The sequence below is a fragment of the Camelus ferus genome, chromosome 23, assembly GCF_009834535.1.
Source record: "Camelus ferus isolate YT-003-E chromosome 23, BCGSAC_Cfer_1.0, whole genome shotgun sequence".
Taxonomy (NCBI): Eukaryota; Metazoa; Chordata; class Mammalia; order Artiodactyla; family Camelidae; genus Camelus; species Camelus ferus.
In genome coordinates this window covers 12,434,350-12,450,485 of record NC_045718.1, presented here as the reverse complement: position 1 = coordinate 12,450,485, position 16,136 = coordinate 12,434,350, and the positions used below count along the sequence as shown (strand labels likewise).

The window sequence follows — 16,136 nt, the reverse complement described above, 5'->3', positions numbered from 1 at the left end:
CGTCTGCCCACCCACAGAAGCCCAGGGTCAGGGAGCAAAGGTCTGCCTTCCCTGTGCACCAGCAACACTGGCCACTCTGCCGGCCCACACGGCGAGCCTTCCTTCGGGTCAGTGATTCAGGGGGAAAAGCCACCTCAGAGCTGGTCAGGGTCCCGGGTGCCGCCTCCCTTGGGTCCCGCACGGTTGCCTGACTCTGTCCTGTGTCACGAGGGCAGCCCACGCCCCTCACCTACGGGGGCCTGAACACAGAGGCACCTCCTGTGTCAGGACACGTAGGAGTCCTTCCCGCCAGGACGGGCGGACCTTCGCGGGATGACTCACCCTCCTCCACCTCGGAGCTCTCACATCGGTCACGCCCGCCACACCTGAAGCATTCCTGCTCTCCTCCTCAGCCAAGCCCTCCCCCTGTATCCAAAACCCTGCACAAAACCAGCTCCTGCTGGAGATGAGCCACCCGCTCCGGGCCCCCAGGCCCCCCCGCGGAGCGCCGTCAGCACTCTGCCCAAGTATGAACTCACTGCGTGCCGCACGCTCCTCGTGTTGTGTGTGTGTGTGTGTGTGGGGGGGGGTGTTCCCCACCCCACCCCACCCCACCCCCAGAACCAGAGTCCACCTGGAGAAGGCTCTCGGGACATCGGCCTGCCCAACCGACGGGCTGCCCCCGGGGCAGAGGTCACCCGAAACACCTCTCCTCCACCCCAGCCTCCCCCATACCCCTGTCCCTGGCTGGTCAGGAGGTCCTGTCACAGACCAAGCTCTAGAGGTGTGTCTGGTAATCTGTCTCCCATGAGGCCCATGTCTTCCAGCTGCTTCTGCACGGACAGCTGCTCCCCAGCACCAAGCGCTGGAGAAGGAGGCCCGCTGCCCAGCATCCTTCAGCCCAGAAGACGCCTTGGCTTCACCGCCCACAGTCCCTCCCACACAGGATGCCCAGCAGGACGAGGCCCACAGCAGGAGGAATTAAAGTGAGACCCTCAGAAGAACTGTTGGAAGACACTTGTGAGACAAGCTCCCCCTATGATGTTCGAAAGCGGGCAGGAGCTGTGCCTGTGGGACGGTCCAGGCACCCAGACGTCTCCTGGGGCCTCTGCCCAGGCCTGCGGGGAGCTCTGTGGACACGCCACCCTGTCCTGGATGGGAGCTCAGCTCAACCCCACCAGGCGCTCTGGGGCAGGTCCTGCCCTTTCCTGGGCACGTGTATGGAACAGAGGCACGAAGCAAACTGGACTGCTATGGCCCTGTCCTCTCCTGTCCCTCCCATGGGCCCTGCTGGGGCATGTTCAAACCCAGCTCTGCCGGAATCCTGCCTCTCTTTCTGACAACCTGTGTGTGGCCATCCCTAAACCTGAGGGCAGGAGCATCCTGGGGGCAGGCCAAGAAGAGGGGGCAGGACCAGCACAGGGCTCAGCCCCTCAAAGGGGCCCAGGGTAAAAAGTCACCAGCAGCTACCACACTAGGTGTCCATCCATGTGTGGGGTATGCAGAGAGGCTGCGTGTGAGGGGTGAGCCCCACTCTGGGTCTCTGTGTGAGTGGGGATGGCACGAAAGCCGTGATTCTTGGACTTTGCTGCACATCAGAACTGCATGGGAGCTTTCAGAGGTCCATATGCCCCTGCTGTCCCCACAGGAACTAAATCCGAATCTCGGGGGACAGGACCCGGGCATTGGCATCCTTTTAAGTTGCCAGATGGTCCCACTTTGTAGTCCGTCTGGAACGGTGCATCAGGCGATGTTTGGGGGGAGGTGTGGGTGCTGACTGGAGAGAGGCTGTGTGCATGGTGCTCCTTGAGGGAAGGGGCCTTTCTGCAGGACATCTGCAGGCAGCTGGGGGCACGGTCTGCAGAAGCAGTGAGTTATACAATCCATTTCCAATGAAATATTTGAAGATATTGGGAGAGACCCAGAGAGGGGTGGTGACTTGCCCAGGGTCACACAGCAGTTGGCAATAGATCCAGATGGAACTCAAGTCTCCCACCACCAGCTGGGCTCCTGCCACAGCACGGGCTGTGAGGTGGGGTGCGCATGTGTGTGTGTGAGTCCACGTGTGCACACATGTGTGCCTACAAAGAACGTCACGTGAGCTATCTCCCAGGAAAACATTCTTCCGTCTTGTTCCAGTGCCACATGCCTCCTAGGGGTCTCACCCTCAGCCGAAGTGCTTCCCAGGTCGTCAAACTCAGAAAAAGTGGCTTATTGGTATTTACCATTTGGCGTGTGGGAAGAGGGGTTTCTTTTGTTTTGTCTTGTTTGTTTGTTTTTTAATCTCTGCCAACCAGTTTAGCAAAGGACCAGGACCCAGGGGAGCAGCATTTGCTCTGGAACCCCTGGACACTCGGCATTTTTGCATGCGTTGTAACAGGCCAACGGAAATTCTGGCTAAAACCTCAGCTCCAAGCCAAGAGACGTTGTAAAGAAACACAAATTGGTTTACTTGAAGTTTAATTAGTATGTTTCGCTGCCGGGACAGGCTACTGCACAGACAGCTTTTACCACTTCCCATCTCAGCTTTGGTCCCGGGGAGATAGCCCTAGAAGTGATGTCTGTTCACAGTCTGTGGTCAGAATAGGACACCTTCCAAGAGAGTAGAAAGAACAGAACCTCCCTCAGGCAGAATCTCACGCTGAGACACAGCCCAATACAAATCCAGAAAGCGGGCAAGGGGGGCCCTAAGGCGGTGACCTCCCCCGGGGATGGGGTACCTCAGAAGGGCACAAGCCTGCCCCCAGGAGGGCCTCAGGTAGCGCTGCGGAGTGAGGGAACGGATGAGGGACACGGCGGGGGAGGGATGCCTGCCCAGTGCACCCCACCCCTTCTCTTAGGGTCCTAGATGGGAAATGGTGCTCTGAGAAGGGTGGAGTCGGCCCCTTGGGCCCTGGGCTGTAGCCGCCTCACCCACAGTGAGGGTGAGAGAGGGCGAGTGGCGCTGCCTGGGTTAGGAATTCCCTGGAGTGACGAGCGATGTGCGGAAGGAAGGTGGTTCCATGAATTTCATGTGCACGCGCACCTGTGGTGGTGACAGTGGGTTTGGGGGTTTGGATTTGGACCAGAGGAGACCTGGTTAAACTTTAGGAAGAGCTCCCAAGAGAAATGATAAGAACCTGAGCGGGGAAGAGCGTCTCCTCTCGGACAGGCTACAGCGCGCCAGCCCTCCCCCAACCCCGGCAGCCCAGGTCCACCCTGCACAGACTCCCCAGGCTCAGGGAGGGCAAGTTCCTAAGCCTCTTTGGCTGCACAGCCATGTCCCCTGGGCTCTCCCTGCTTCCCACACGGTCCGACACCTGCTGCCCACGGGGACACCGGGGGAGGGCAGGGAGCCATGCTCTGGGGCCAGGCCAGGAAGAGACCCCGTGGGCTGGCAGGTCCCGAGCAGCCCTGCCCTGCAAGGTCTCCAGGTCCCAGAGACCCCCTCCCTCCCCGGGAACTGCTCAAGGCCCTCTCGCCAACAGCAGGGAAGACAGCCCTAGGGGACGGCTATGAGGAAAAGATGCTTCTCTTACTGGGAACTTGGGGGCCGATTCCTGACTGTCCTCCACAGGGTGCAGAGAGAGAGGCGGGCAAGTGGGGCGCACCTGGCCTGCTTTAGGGCAGGCGTTCTCAACCAAGGGGCCGTGGATGGGGTTCAGGGGAGAATCAAAAACCTCAGAGAAACCCACTCTTCTCTCTCAGGAGACTGAAGGAGAATAGGAGCCTGTCCGGGAGGGTGTGGGGACCCACCTGGGATGTGGCCCTTCCACAGCCCCAACTCACCCCTCCCGGGAACCAGAGCAGACTCGTAGAATGAAACCACCGAGACAGAGGGACTGAAGCGAGGAGAGGTGGTCCCAGAGCAAACAGGGGACACCTGGGCGGCGCCGGCGGAGGGGAGGGGAGACTGATGGAGACAGAGCCAGATAAACCAGAAACACAGGCTCCAGGTGGCCTTACCGCCTCTCCCAGCTATGATGCCGCTGGGGAAACAGGCCAGAGCCAAAGGTATTGGGGACACACCTTCAGGGTCAGCCCTTGGAGAGCTGTGCGCTGGCCATCGGAGTCCACCCTCACCTGCTTAACCCTGGAGGGCCTTGGGGTGGAGAAGTGGAGAGGAAGGAGGTGGACCTCACCCACAGAGAGCAAGGCAGGGAGGAGAGCACCCTCAGCCAGCGCTCAACAAGTGCCCCGCGGGGGGTTAGAAGGGGATTGTGTGCGACTATTCTGGTGCTGTGAGCCCTGGGCTCAGGCCAGGGACGGACCGGGAGTGGGACTGGGGACAGGTGAGCCTTGCGCAACAGAGGGAGGAGGTTGGCCTGAGCTGTGACTGGGTGGTGGGCAGACATGGGGGAACCTTGTTCTCCCAAAGTCACTTCCAAAAAAGGCTCGGAGCCGCTACCAAGGCACCAAAGGGAAAGAGGCGAGCGCTCTAGGGGCTGTGACCTTGAGTGCAAGTCCGGCGGGAGAGGGGCCAGGGGCCCGGGCAAAGGACGCGTGGGCCTTTAGGCTTGGGGTGCAGGGGAGTCCTCAGCCAGCCATCCCCTCTCCCTCAGCTCTACGCAGGGGCCACTCAGGGGAGAGGAAGACAGGGGAGGACACAGAGATAGAAATCTTGAGCTGGTGTGTGCGCATGTGTGTGCACGTGCATGTGGGAGACTGGGTGGGGGTCCGTCTCCTTGGCCCCCCTTTACCACCCCATTCTCCTCGCTCTCTCTTGAGCTCCTGACTCGAGAAATAAATCTCGGTTGACCTGCACTGGTCTGCAGTCTGCAGAGTGTCATTAGCGTTTTACTAAACTTCACTAAATAAATAAACAGAAGGTTCGCTGATCTGTGTGTAATTGTTACTGGGAAAGCGTCATATTAAAGTATTTGGATCAAAGATCCTCCACAAATGCCCCTGTGAGGTGTCACACCTTCCTGCTTGAGTTTCAGGAGTCCTACCCCTTTCTCAGCCTCCCCTGGTAGGGGGGACCTTATCATGACCTGAGGGGGCTGGCCAGGCCGCACCTAGATAGACAAGTGCCCGCCTGGAGGGCCCAGTGGGGTGGGGGACGATGGGTTCCCAGCCTTGCCAACCTCATTTCCTACTCTCAGCCTAGGACCCTTGTTTCTACTCAAGTTGAGTGGCGTTGACAGAATCGGGGGGAACAGAGGTTTCTCACTAGCCACGGGGAAAGAGCGTACCCCGGACCCCTTCCTGTCCTCAGCCCTCCGAGTCCGCACTGGCCTGGGGCGACCTGGCCAGGTGTGGGGCTTCTGCTAACGTGCTGCGCAGTTAAGAGGGCTTGTCTGCCCCCTGCGCCCCCTCCCCCGCCGCAGCGCCCTTCCGGGGCCCCCACTCAGGTCTCTGTGACTCCCCTGCCTGCCCGGCAGCCACGCACGGGGCCCACCAGGACTGGGATTCCGCGGCTGAGTCCGGCCAAGACAGGGCGCAGGGTGAGGGAGGCGCACAATCCCAGGGGCAGCCAGCAGGCCAGGACGCGGGGGCTGCTCCCCGAGCAGGATGGGGAAGAGAAGGCTCTGATTATGTACCCCCGAACCCCCTCCGTGAGCCTGCCCTCGCGCCCACCAGCGCGCCGCTGAGCGGTCGGGGCTGCGGCTCCACCGTAGGGCCCGCAGGAGCGCTGCCGGGGGCCTTCGCGGGGACCCCGCCACGGGCGCCCTCGGATGCGCGCGCCCCCCGCCCCGCCCCCCGAGCGGCGCGCCAGGGAGGGGCGCGTGGCCCCGCGGCATCCGGCCTTTACCTCGATTGGAGTGGCTCAGGGTGGACGCCTGAGAGGACTTGGACTTCTGCCGCTTGACCGTCATCATCACCTGCTCCTGCACGCGCTGCCGGCCGGACGTGCCCGTCTTCATCTTCTGGTCCGACGGCAGAGCCAGCGTCGAGTTGTCCTGGTCCTGGAAGCATTCGTACGCCAAGGCGGTCTTGAGCGGCGAGTGGTTCATGGCGGCGCGGGGCGTGGGGCGCGGGCCTGGAGAGCCGAGCGGGCCGGCGCGAGGTGCGGGGCGTCCGAGGTGCGGGGCGGCGCTGGCAGCGGGCTCTTCTCGCGCTCAGCGGCTCCCTGTGCCCATAGAGTGAAGGTCCGCGCGCGCGAGGGCTCCCGGCTGCTGCTCCCGGCGCCTCCACCCTGCCCGGCCCGGCCCGGCACTGGCGGGCCCGCCCTTCGCCAGCCGGGATATACCGCCCCGCCCCGCGCCGCCCCCTCCGCGCCGCCCGACCCGAGCCGAGCCCGGGGCGCTCTCGGGGGCAGGGCTTCGAGTCCGTGTGTGGACCACTTCCTGCCCTCTCTTCCCGTCTCCCCGGCCCCCGCGCCCTGCCACCTGCGGGGGGTGGGGGAGGCTGCCTGGGAGCCGCCCTCTGGCCGGTCCCGCGGGCTCGTGGGTGAAGCGCGCGCCCAGCTTGGGGCTGAGGGGAGACGCTCTCTAGGAAAAAGGAGTCTTTATCGACTGGGCCCGCCGCACAGCCAGATGCCCTTCTCCCTCTGTCCTGGGGTCGCGGCAGAGACCAGCCCTCGGGGTGGGGGCTTCCAGGCTGATTGCAGGAGCACAGCCCCTGCCCGAAGGAGTGCTCCACTCTGAGGCGGCTTCCAGCCTGCAGGGAGGGGGTGGGGACATGAAGTCCACAGAGGGACAGACTTGAGATGCAAAACTACAGGGCAGTACCGCCGCACCGGCAAGCCGGGGCGGGGGGGACGCTGGGTGAACAGTGCCAGCCTCTGGAGCCTCAGACTTCGCCCCGAGGACGGGTGCCTGGCCCACCTTAGGGGCTCATTAAAAAGTATTTTTGAATGGATGAATGCATGAAGACTAGTTAACCTGAGGTAAATTAAGTCTAACTCGAATTCTACCCAGATCCTTACTGAAAATCCGGAAGGTTGCCTACCCCTTCAAACGACCCCACTGTGGACTCACTATCCAGGCCGCTGTGGGCAGCTCCGTGCCTCTCCCGTACTTCCTGGGACGTGTGTAGTGATGCTTCACTCCGGTAACATCGTCCTCAGGCCTGGAGGTGGCCCGCACGGGAATTTGGTGTGTAGCAGGACAGAGTATTTCAAACCTACATTGATGGAAATCCTACTGAAGGCAGCACACCCTGCCTTCCCCCTTAAGCGAAAACCCTGAGCATGTTTGACGCCCTCCTTGATGGCTCAGGACTCTCCTTCTGGACTTCCACTGCTGACCTGTGCGGCCCGCAGTCCGGCCAGCCTCTCTGTGTTCGGGGCTCCTCCAGCCATCACCTCTGCTCTCATGTGCAGTCGGCACTCACAGCTCACAGCCTTCTCTTTCAGTTGGGCTTCTGCTCTGCAGAGGAAGGGGCCATCAGAATCCGTGCCTGTCGGGAATCCTATGAGGACGCATGGGGGAGCCTGGGTGACGGTCTCAGGGACCACGTGAAGGTCACTTTCTCACTTCCCATGAAGTGGGTGTTACATGCCGGAGCCCTGGTTGCTCTCCATAATGTGTTCCTGGGAGCCACATGCAGAGCAGAATGTCAGGAAGCATGCCATGGTTTCAATAGAAATAGTTTTATAATTGAGGGTTGTGTCCCGAAGAACTTAGCGTCAAATAAACCAGAGACGTGACCAACAGTTTGTCATAGATACAAAAGTTCAACACCTGTAGACTTCATCCATCACTTCAAGTTTAAGATTTTGTTTCCATCGTATTTTTCTGATGCAGAGAGGAGGTAGCTTGCCCGTGGTCACCAGTGAATATGCGGCGAAACCTCCATTCCAGTCAGGCTGGTCACTGCCGGACCAGGGCTCTTCCCTCCACACTCTCCAGCCTCCCTTATAAAAGTCTTATAAAATGGGCCTTAAAGTGCAGTGCACACCAGTTATAGAAGGGCCCCAACATACTATAAAGGACACATGACAGCACGTAAAAGTACAAGCTCGTTGTATCACACGCTTGGCCCACCTACCGCTTACGCGCAACACGTGTTAATTACATCTTTAACTAGTGATGTTTTGCCACCTTCGGGATGCAGAGGGCCTGAGGGAGGGGGTGGGAGCCGCCCGGATTGCTGTAAAGGGCCCCGCTCAGCCCCTGGAGGCCGGAACTGCTTGTCTTTGACATTGTTTCCAGGTGTGACGTTTTTCTAGCAGCTTCCCAGTTACTCTGGTGTTAGCATTGCTTTGCTATACTGACGGCCGCAGCAAGTACCTGCTGGGCTCCTGCGCGTCGGGCGCGGTCTGGGCCCTTTGCGGGGACCGTCTCGTTTGAGTCCCTACGGTCATCCTGTGAGGTGGGTACCAGCACCATCATCTTTCTTTCTCGGATGAGAAAATGGTTTCAGCAAGGTCACCAAGCTGGGAAGCGGCAGAGACAGGGCCGTCCCCGGGCAGCCTGGAGCCTGTGCCTGGGCACTTGGTGGCAGTGCCAGGCTGCCTCCTTGCGACTTCTTTGTGATGAGCAGTGCCTAAAAGCCTTTTTTGGACCAATCTTTCAACGGCATCCGTTTCTACCACATGGTATGGAGGCCAGGCCACCTGGGTTCTGGTTCCAGCTGTGTCACTCATTTGCTTCATGGTGCTGGACATGTCCCCTCCTCTGCCCTCCTCACCAAACCTGTGAGACGAGGAGGAGGGTTTGCTAGCTCTGCAAACTCACTCTCGCCCTAATGCTCTGTGACTCTGCGTCGGCGTTGGGGGTTTAGAGCAGGAGAATCTTACATCAGGTCCCCTGGACAATAGTTAGGGCTAGGCCATGGCTGTCCCATCAACTCTCTCTTCCGCCTGCCCGAGCCCTGCCCCTGTCAGGGTCCTGCCTCTGAAACAGGCCAGAGAAGACGGTAGCAGTCCCAAAGTGAGAGACAGAGGTCGCTGGAATGGCACGCTCCCAGGTGACTTTCAGAGCAGACTTTTAGATGGTGAGGACTTCCTGAGGGGTGTGGGTGGATTTGAGTTTAGGGGGTATGAGGTGGTCCAGGGAAAGCGTCTTGTAAGAAGTTAATTTTGACTTGACTCTGAAACCAGATGCGTCAACGCTCACCCCCGACGGTGGCAGGACGAGCCAGCAGGAACAGGCGTCGCGTCCTCCTCGCCGCCGGCCCTTCGGCACTGCTTGGGACCCCGGGTCCACTCCCAACGCTCCAGCTTGCAGTGCTCGTGACCTCCACGTTCACTAAGAACTGGAATACAGGTTCATTTATGGAGCTTCCCCCGGGTAGCAGGTGCTGTCCCAGGACGTGACAGTGAGAGGGACAGGGTTCTTGCTTTTTACCAAGCTCACCTCCCAGAGGCGGGGGCGGCTGGAGGGGGTGGCCAGGCCGGTAGGAGCACCAGCCCGGTGGAGGCTGAGACCAGGCTCTGGGGCTCCTGCTGCTTCTGAGGGTGATGGGACTGAAGCTACTCCTTGCTCAGCTTCCAGCCCCCTTCAGGTGAAGGGACCACCTCCCCTGAACCCCAAATAGAGCTGATGCAGCCCGGTCCTTCCTCACCTGACCCCCGTCCCAGGCACCTTTGGGCTTCCTGCCCCTGCTGCCTGGCCTTTTCTAGCTTCATTCCTGGTGGGTCAGTGGGATCCTCAGTGGCTGCGTGATGCAGAAGATGTAGAGCCTTCCCTGATGGACCCCACTGCCCCTCCCCAGCCTCTCAGGAGCCTGCCTTCTCATCTTGTCCCTACCAGCCCTCTGCCCACTTGCCCGTGCTGCTGCCTCCCTGGTGCCTCTGCACACATGCTGTTCCTTCTGCGCACATGCTGTTCCCTCTGCGCACATGCTGTTCCCTTCTGCACACATGCTGTTCCCTCTGTGCACGGCATGCTCAAGTAGTCACTTGAGTATGTCCCTAGTGCCTAAATGGCTGCACACCCTGCCAGTCCCCTCGGACAGAACTGAAGAAAGGTGGGGTCTGCTCTCACAGGGCTTACCCTCAAAGGGGGCAGACCAAGAGGAAGTGTGGTCAGAGAGGATCAGAAAGGGGCACTCAAGCTGCCCAGCTCAGCAGTGGGGGAGGTGTCCCAGGCAGAGGAAACAGGGAGTGTTAAGGCCATGTCCTCGGAAGCGACAGACCAGTGCGGCCTTAGTCTAAGGAGGGGAGGTGTGCACAGGTGGACACAGGCAGGCAGACGTGCTGTCCTGCACGACCTTCTGGGGTGGGGGAATGTTCCGTCTCTGTGCTGGCTGTTGAAATCAGTTAAAACTAAATGAAGTAGAAAATTTGGTTCCTCAGACACACCAGCCACATTTCAAACTCTTCAGTGCACTCAATACAGTGGCCCCCAGTACAGGATCCTGCCGGACTTCCTAGACCTCCGTCCGGGGTTTGAATTTTATTCTAAGAGGGTTGAGAAGCCACTGAGAGGCCTTAGACAAGGGGGGACAGGACATCCCCGCCCCCTGCTCCCTACCACCTGTCAACTTGTCGATCCTATTTATCCCCGTCGAGAAAGTCCCAAATGGAGTTCGATGCCCCAGGACCCTTTGTGGCTGGGGCCCACCTGTGTCCCAGCCGGTGTCCCACATCTGGATTAGGCAGAGGGAAGAGCTGGGTGCTGTTCGTCTCTCTCCCACCGTCCACATCACTGGCACACGCTGGGTGCTTATGCTGTTGAACTGAGTCCACCGTCTTGCTCCAGAGCCAGGCCTCACCCGAGCCCTTCCTCGGGGCCCAGCGCATCCTGGGCAAGACTTTGCCTTCCTAAAGGCGGGTTTCTCTCGTGGCCTTTGTCCTCATCGCCTGCTGGAGGGGTGCCCCAGGGATGCACGCAGAGTCCCCGCCCATCTCTTTGGGCTCTTGGGAGCACTTCCCAGGGGATCCGCATCAGGAAGGCAGAATTCCCCGCCTGCCCTGGCCCCATCACCCTGGGGCAATCAAGCTGGGAAGGCATCTTCCCAGGATCTGAATGAACGAACTCTGTGGTGACCCCTGCAGAGCCCTGGACACTGGCTGCCCTCAAGGAACCAGGGTAGCAATGGACAGACTGTGGACCTGACTTCCGGTGCGACCTCATGCCCCCCGAGGTGTGGGTGCCTGTAGCAGGACAGAGAGGCTCCCGGCCACCAGTGGGGTCATGGAAAACAGAGGGGCTGGGGGCAACGAAGGCCACACCCCAAGCCCTTCACAAGAGCCCTGATTGGAAGACGGGGGCACGTGACAAGGGCCCCCATCCCTGAGGCTGGATAGAGGGGGTCCTGTGCCCAGTCCTACCACCCCTGCTCTGCTCAGATGGGCGGGCGAAGGGGAGAGCGGGCAGTGGGAGGAGAGGGAGCAGAAGGGTGGGTGTGAGGCTTGAGGGGCAGGGCTCGGGGTGTGCTGGGGCTCCTGGCGCCCCAGAACTCGCTGGGAGCTGCCCTGCTGGTCTCCCCGGGTGGGGTGGGCGGGGCGGGTGGGGCAGCGGCCCCGGAGGGAGAGCCGGTGACTAGCATAGCCGGGCTGGCCCCGGCCCCAAGCTGCCGTCAGCACTAGATTTGCTTGGGCCCCGCCCCTCTGCCAACCCCAGATTCCAGTTCTGTCCTCCCGACGCCGGCAAAACCAAGACCAGCCTTTCCATCCACCCTCCCCCTGGCCAGCAGTGCTGTGTTGTAAACCCGTGGGTAATAGGACTTGGCTCCAGGCCTAGCCCCAGCCTCAGGATCTGGGGGCACGGCTCCTCGTAGGACCAAAGCCGGAGCACAGACTCCCGGGCCCTCCTAGGAGGCAGCGGGGAAACAAGGACAGGGGCCCCTGTGGGGCCCCTGCTCGCTGGCGACCCTGAGCCACCGAACGTCTCTGCGCTCCCTCATTTGTAACACGAGGTTAGTCACCTACCACTGACCTCACAGGCTTTTTGTGGCCAGAAATACATATAAAATGCTTATCAAATGTCTAGCACAGAGCTCGGTACGCTGTAGGAGCTTAATAATAAACAGAACTTGCTTCCTCCAGCAGCACCTTCTAGCCTCCTGTCCACCTGCCTCTCCAGACCCTCCCCTTCACCCCGTCAGCCAGGACCCGGCTCCCAGTGTCGCTTCTCCTCTTCAGCCTCCGAGCCCCCAAGCCTTCCCCTCCCCTGGTCCTTCCCTCCCAGGCCAGCTCCGCATCAACACACGCCAGCACCACATGCATACTCGTGGCTCCATCATCATTGACCCTGGAAACCTCAAAACAGCACGGGGGAGGGCATCTCAGAGACCGTCTGGTCAACCCCTTGGTTCATCAGAAGAGGCACCTGAGAGCAGAGCGGCCTGGTGACATGCAGCGCTGTCCTCACCGTGGGGCCTCGGTCTCCTCTCCCTTTGCGGGAGGGGCCGGGTCACCAGCCTGAGGTTTAAGGGGAAGCCCCGAGGCGGGAGGGGAGTCTGCAAGCAGTTCCTGTGCTGGGAGAATTTCAGAAGGCCGTGGGACTGAGAGCTGGCGGCTCAGGGTGCCAGCCTGGGGGCCGAGTGGCCATGGGCTCCATCCGTCTCAGTCACCTGCCCAGGCCCGGCCCCAGCCTGGCGCAGCCTCCCAGCCTCTGGTGATTCGATGAGTCACCCGCCCGTGCCCACAGACGGGGCAGCCGCACCCAGGGCCGCTGGCACCTGGACGGATGGCGTTTCTGCTCTGAGCTGCTGGGCCGGCAGCCTGCCAGGCCGCAGAGGGGCACTGGTGGGAAGCCCAGACGCTCAGGCCTGGGGCCGGGCTGAGACCCTCTGTCTGCATCGCCCCTCACTGAGGCTGGGGCCGCCCGCAGACCGCCCACTCAGGTGCCCTCTTGTCAGGAGCCCCTGGGGACAAGTGGCAGCCAGGCACCTCAGTATCTGTGCTCAGTGGGGCCTGGGCTTCAGGCTGCTCCCACAGGCCAGGCCCGAGCCACAGGGTCACTTGCGGCACCTCTTCCTGGCAGGGCCACCGCTCCCCCTCCTCCCACTCACCCCATCACAGCACTGCCCTCCCACAGGTCCCAGTGTCCTGAGCTGGACGTAACCCTGCCCTCCACTGTTCTCTTGTGCCCCTGGCACACCGTGCGTCCCACCCCTGCGCACCGAAAGCTCTCTGCATCGCCAGCCAGCCTAGGACAGTGCCTGGGCTTGGCGGTGACTCGCTGAACGTCCGCCCCGTCCGTCCTCCACCTGCGTGCTCTGTTACACCGGCGTCCTGTGGCCAGAGGCCTTCCAGGAGGTGTGGCCATCCCAGAGGCCTTGATGTCAGGTCGTGTTGGGGTTGGGGCTGGACCTGGGCTCTAGGAGAGGAATTAGGGGGTTCCCTGACACCTTGACCCTCGAGCCATCTCTGGCCTTAGCAGTGGAGGGAATGGAGAGGGGCCTCTCACCCCTTCCCAAAGGGGCCGCTTCACTCACTGTGCATCTGTCAGCGTTGACCCTCAGCAGGCTCTGAGACCCCCTTCTGCCGCAAGGAGACCTGGGCGTCTTCTGTCACAGAGGATTCTGCCCCCCACCTCATCTTGGCCAAGCCAGGATCTCTGGGATTGGACTGAGGGGAGGGGTCTGCTCAGGACGCCCTGGGTGACTTCTGAGCTTCGATTCAGCCGGATCTGCCTGCCTCCTGTCCTCAGCTCAGAACTCGGGCTGGGGCGGGGGGGTGCATGTGACCGCAGAGGCAGACTGCCGGCGCCTTTCAGGGCGCAGGGAACCCCGGAGACCACGGAACTGGGGCGGCAAGTGCGCAGTGCAGGACAGTCTTGCTCTTGGTCCTGCCAAGGGAAACTCCGCTGACGCCCCAGAGCCGCGAGCACGTTCTGCATTTCTTGCCGTCGCGGACGGTTTTGCGGCTGCTTTCACCTTTTTGCACGTAGGTTCTAGTTCTTTAGTCGACAGTGTTTCCTGTCCTTGATCTCTTGGGATCTGCCCATCAGTTACTCGAGAGCAGCGTGCATCCCCTGTCACCCCCATTGTGAGGATGAGGCTCAGAGGGTTGTGTGACTTAGCGGCAGAGCTGAGACTTAGGGGGTCTTCCCACAACCCACACCCCATCCCACCCCACAGACCGCAGGACGTTTCTGGGGTGGACAGAGCTGCCAAGTACATGGTCATCGGGGGACCCCGTGGCACCCCCCAAAAGATGTGTCCACGTTCTGACCCATGAAATCTGTGAAGGGGACCTTCTCTGGGTGAAGAGTCCTTGCAGACGTAATTAAGTAAAGGATCTTGAGACGAGATCATCCCGGAGTTGGGGTGGGGCCTGCGGCCCACAGCAGGTGTCCTGCCCAGAACAGGCAGGGGAGGCTTGAGACAGAGGGTCAGGCTCGAGTGATGCTCCCATAGCCAAGGAACCCCTGGAACCCCGACGGCTGGAAGCATGAAGTGGGTTCCCCACAGAGCCTCCAGGAGGAGCCCACCCTGTCCACACCTTAATTGTGAATTTCTAGCCTCCAGACTGGGAGACAATACGTTCCCTTTGTTAAGACACCAAGTCAGAGGTGATCTGTGTGGCCACCCTTGGAAACAGAGACACTAACCCCAAGGTGCTCTGGGTCACCGGCCTGAGCTGGCAGCCTCTCAGCAGCCCCCTGGGTGCCCGGCTGGGTGTGGTGTGAGACCCAGGACTGGCCCCGGGCTGGGGAGGGAGGCGCCAGACTGACACTGCCCCTCGGCAACGGTACCACCAAGGGCCAGCTGCTCCAGCCCAGCCCTGGACTGCCACCCCCCTTTGCCACCCAACTCTTTGGTTTCACTCCACACCCAGAAAAGAATGTACTCCTCAGGCTCTGGGAAAAGCAGCCACAGAGATGGAGATGGCGACGGCACCCTCGCCCCCCGCCCGCCCGGGATTCCAGGGGTTTACAAGGCCAGTTACACCTCCGCCAGGAGGTCAGCCCTTGGCCAGGCGCCCATTGTCCCTGCTTAATGGGATGTCTTCAGGCAGCCAACGTGATGCAGCCACAATTGACCCAACAAGAAGACGCAATGGGGCTCTGTCTCTGTGGGGCCTTTCATTCCGAAGGCTCAGACAGCCCTACATACCTTGGGAGACCCGATACCTCTTTTTAGGTGGGTAACTGGGGTACTGGCAGGAAGAGAGCTGGAGCAGGGCTCCGGTCAAGTTCATCGAGCAGTCTGAGCCGCCTGGACAGGAACTTCGTTCTGGAAGGCCATCTGGACACCCATTTTAGGATGAGGCTTCCACAGGAAGATTTGGGTTTTTTCAGAAGTATCCTCAGGGTTGGCTGGAACTTCTCAGAAGTGGTTGGAGCAGGGCTCAGCTCCCTGCTTGGCTTAATGAGCAGCGGGAGGTGTGGAGGGCGCAGGGGACGGCCTGTGAGGGCTTTGAGGGGAAAGAGCAGTGCCCTGGGGCCCTGGGCCCTCCCTCCGCCTGGAACGAAGCAGAGGCCCGGGCCTGGCTCGGCCTCCAACTTGCTGTGTGACTTTGGACGCGTCATTGCCCTCTCTGGGTTTCAGGTTCCTCGCTTGTAAAACGAGGGAGTGGGAGGAGACGCTGTAAGTCAGCGCTTCTCAAACCTGAGCCTGCACCGAATCACCCGGGAGTCTCGTTAAGACGCAGGTTCTGGTTCAGCAGGCCCGGGGCTGGGCCTGAGCCTCTGCATTTCCAACAAGCAGCTTGGGGAGGCTTCCGATCGCCCTCCTGGTGCCGGATCTCAGGGCAGGTCGCCTGACCGTGAGCCCAAGGTGCCATCGCCCCTCGGTCGCCCCCTCCCCCAGGTGCTGTTTGAAGGACAAAGGGGCTTGTGTGGTAAGAGCGCTTTGTAGGCTGCGAAGTCTGAACAAGGATGTGTTTTAGGAAGATCCACAGCAGGCGATTAAGCCCTGACGTTTGGAGACAGAGCGCTTGGTTCAGGACCGAGTTCCAGCGCCTCTCCCCAGCCGAGGACCTCTCGGCCTCCGGCAAACGCTTCAGCTCTCTGAGCCTGCGGAGCGGGGAGGGGCGGGCAGCACCCAGCTACGGGCTCGCTAGGGTTTGAAAGGAACCAGATCCTGGAGGGCCGCGCTCTCACAGAGGGGCTGCCGACACCCGTCCTCCTGATCATCATCCCATCTATGGGTGGAAATGGTCAGGGAGGCGGCTGCACCCACCCTCACCTGTCCTTTTCCTGTTCGTCCCCGAGTCTGACCTGTGGGCAGCTGGTCCCTGGGGTCCCCCAAGGTCCCACCCAGGCTCCTCCACTTTCTGACTGTCCTGGAGGCGGGACCCCAGCTCCTGTCTCAATTCCCCGAGGGCGCTGACGGCACCTGGAGCTGCTGGGGAACCTGTGAGTTGGCCCTCAGCCCCCAGCAGGGCCGTGTAA

The 16,136-nt window shown here is 61.1% G+C and overlaps 1 protein-coding gene across 1 annotated transcript in view; it reads right to left on the bottom strand.

The window, feature by feature from the left end:
* PKP1 (plakophilin 1) overlaps positions 1-6,132 on the bottom strand; it is a 40,852-nt gene extending 34,720 nt beyond the window's left edge. The window contains exon 1 of the mRNA XM_032466876.1: positions 5,714-6,132. Coding sequence (XP_032322767.1) covers positions 5,714-5,915 — 202 coding nt within the window. The 5' untranslated portion in view covers positions 5,916-6,132. The remainder of the gene's footprint in view (positions 1-5,713) is intronic.
* Between the last annotated feature and the right edge of the window lie 10,004 nt (positions 6,133-16,136).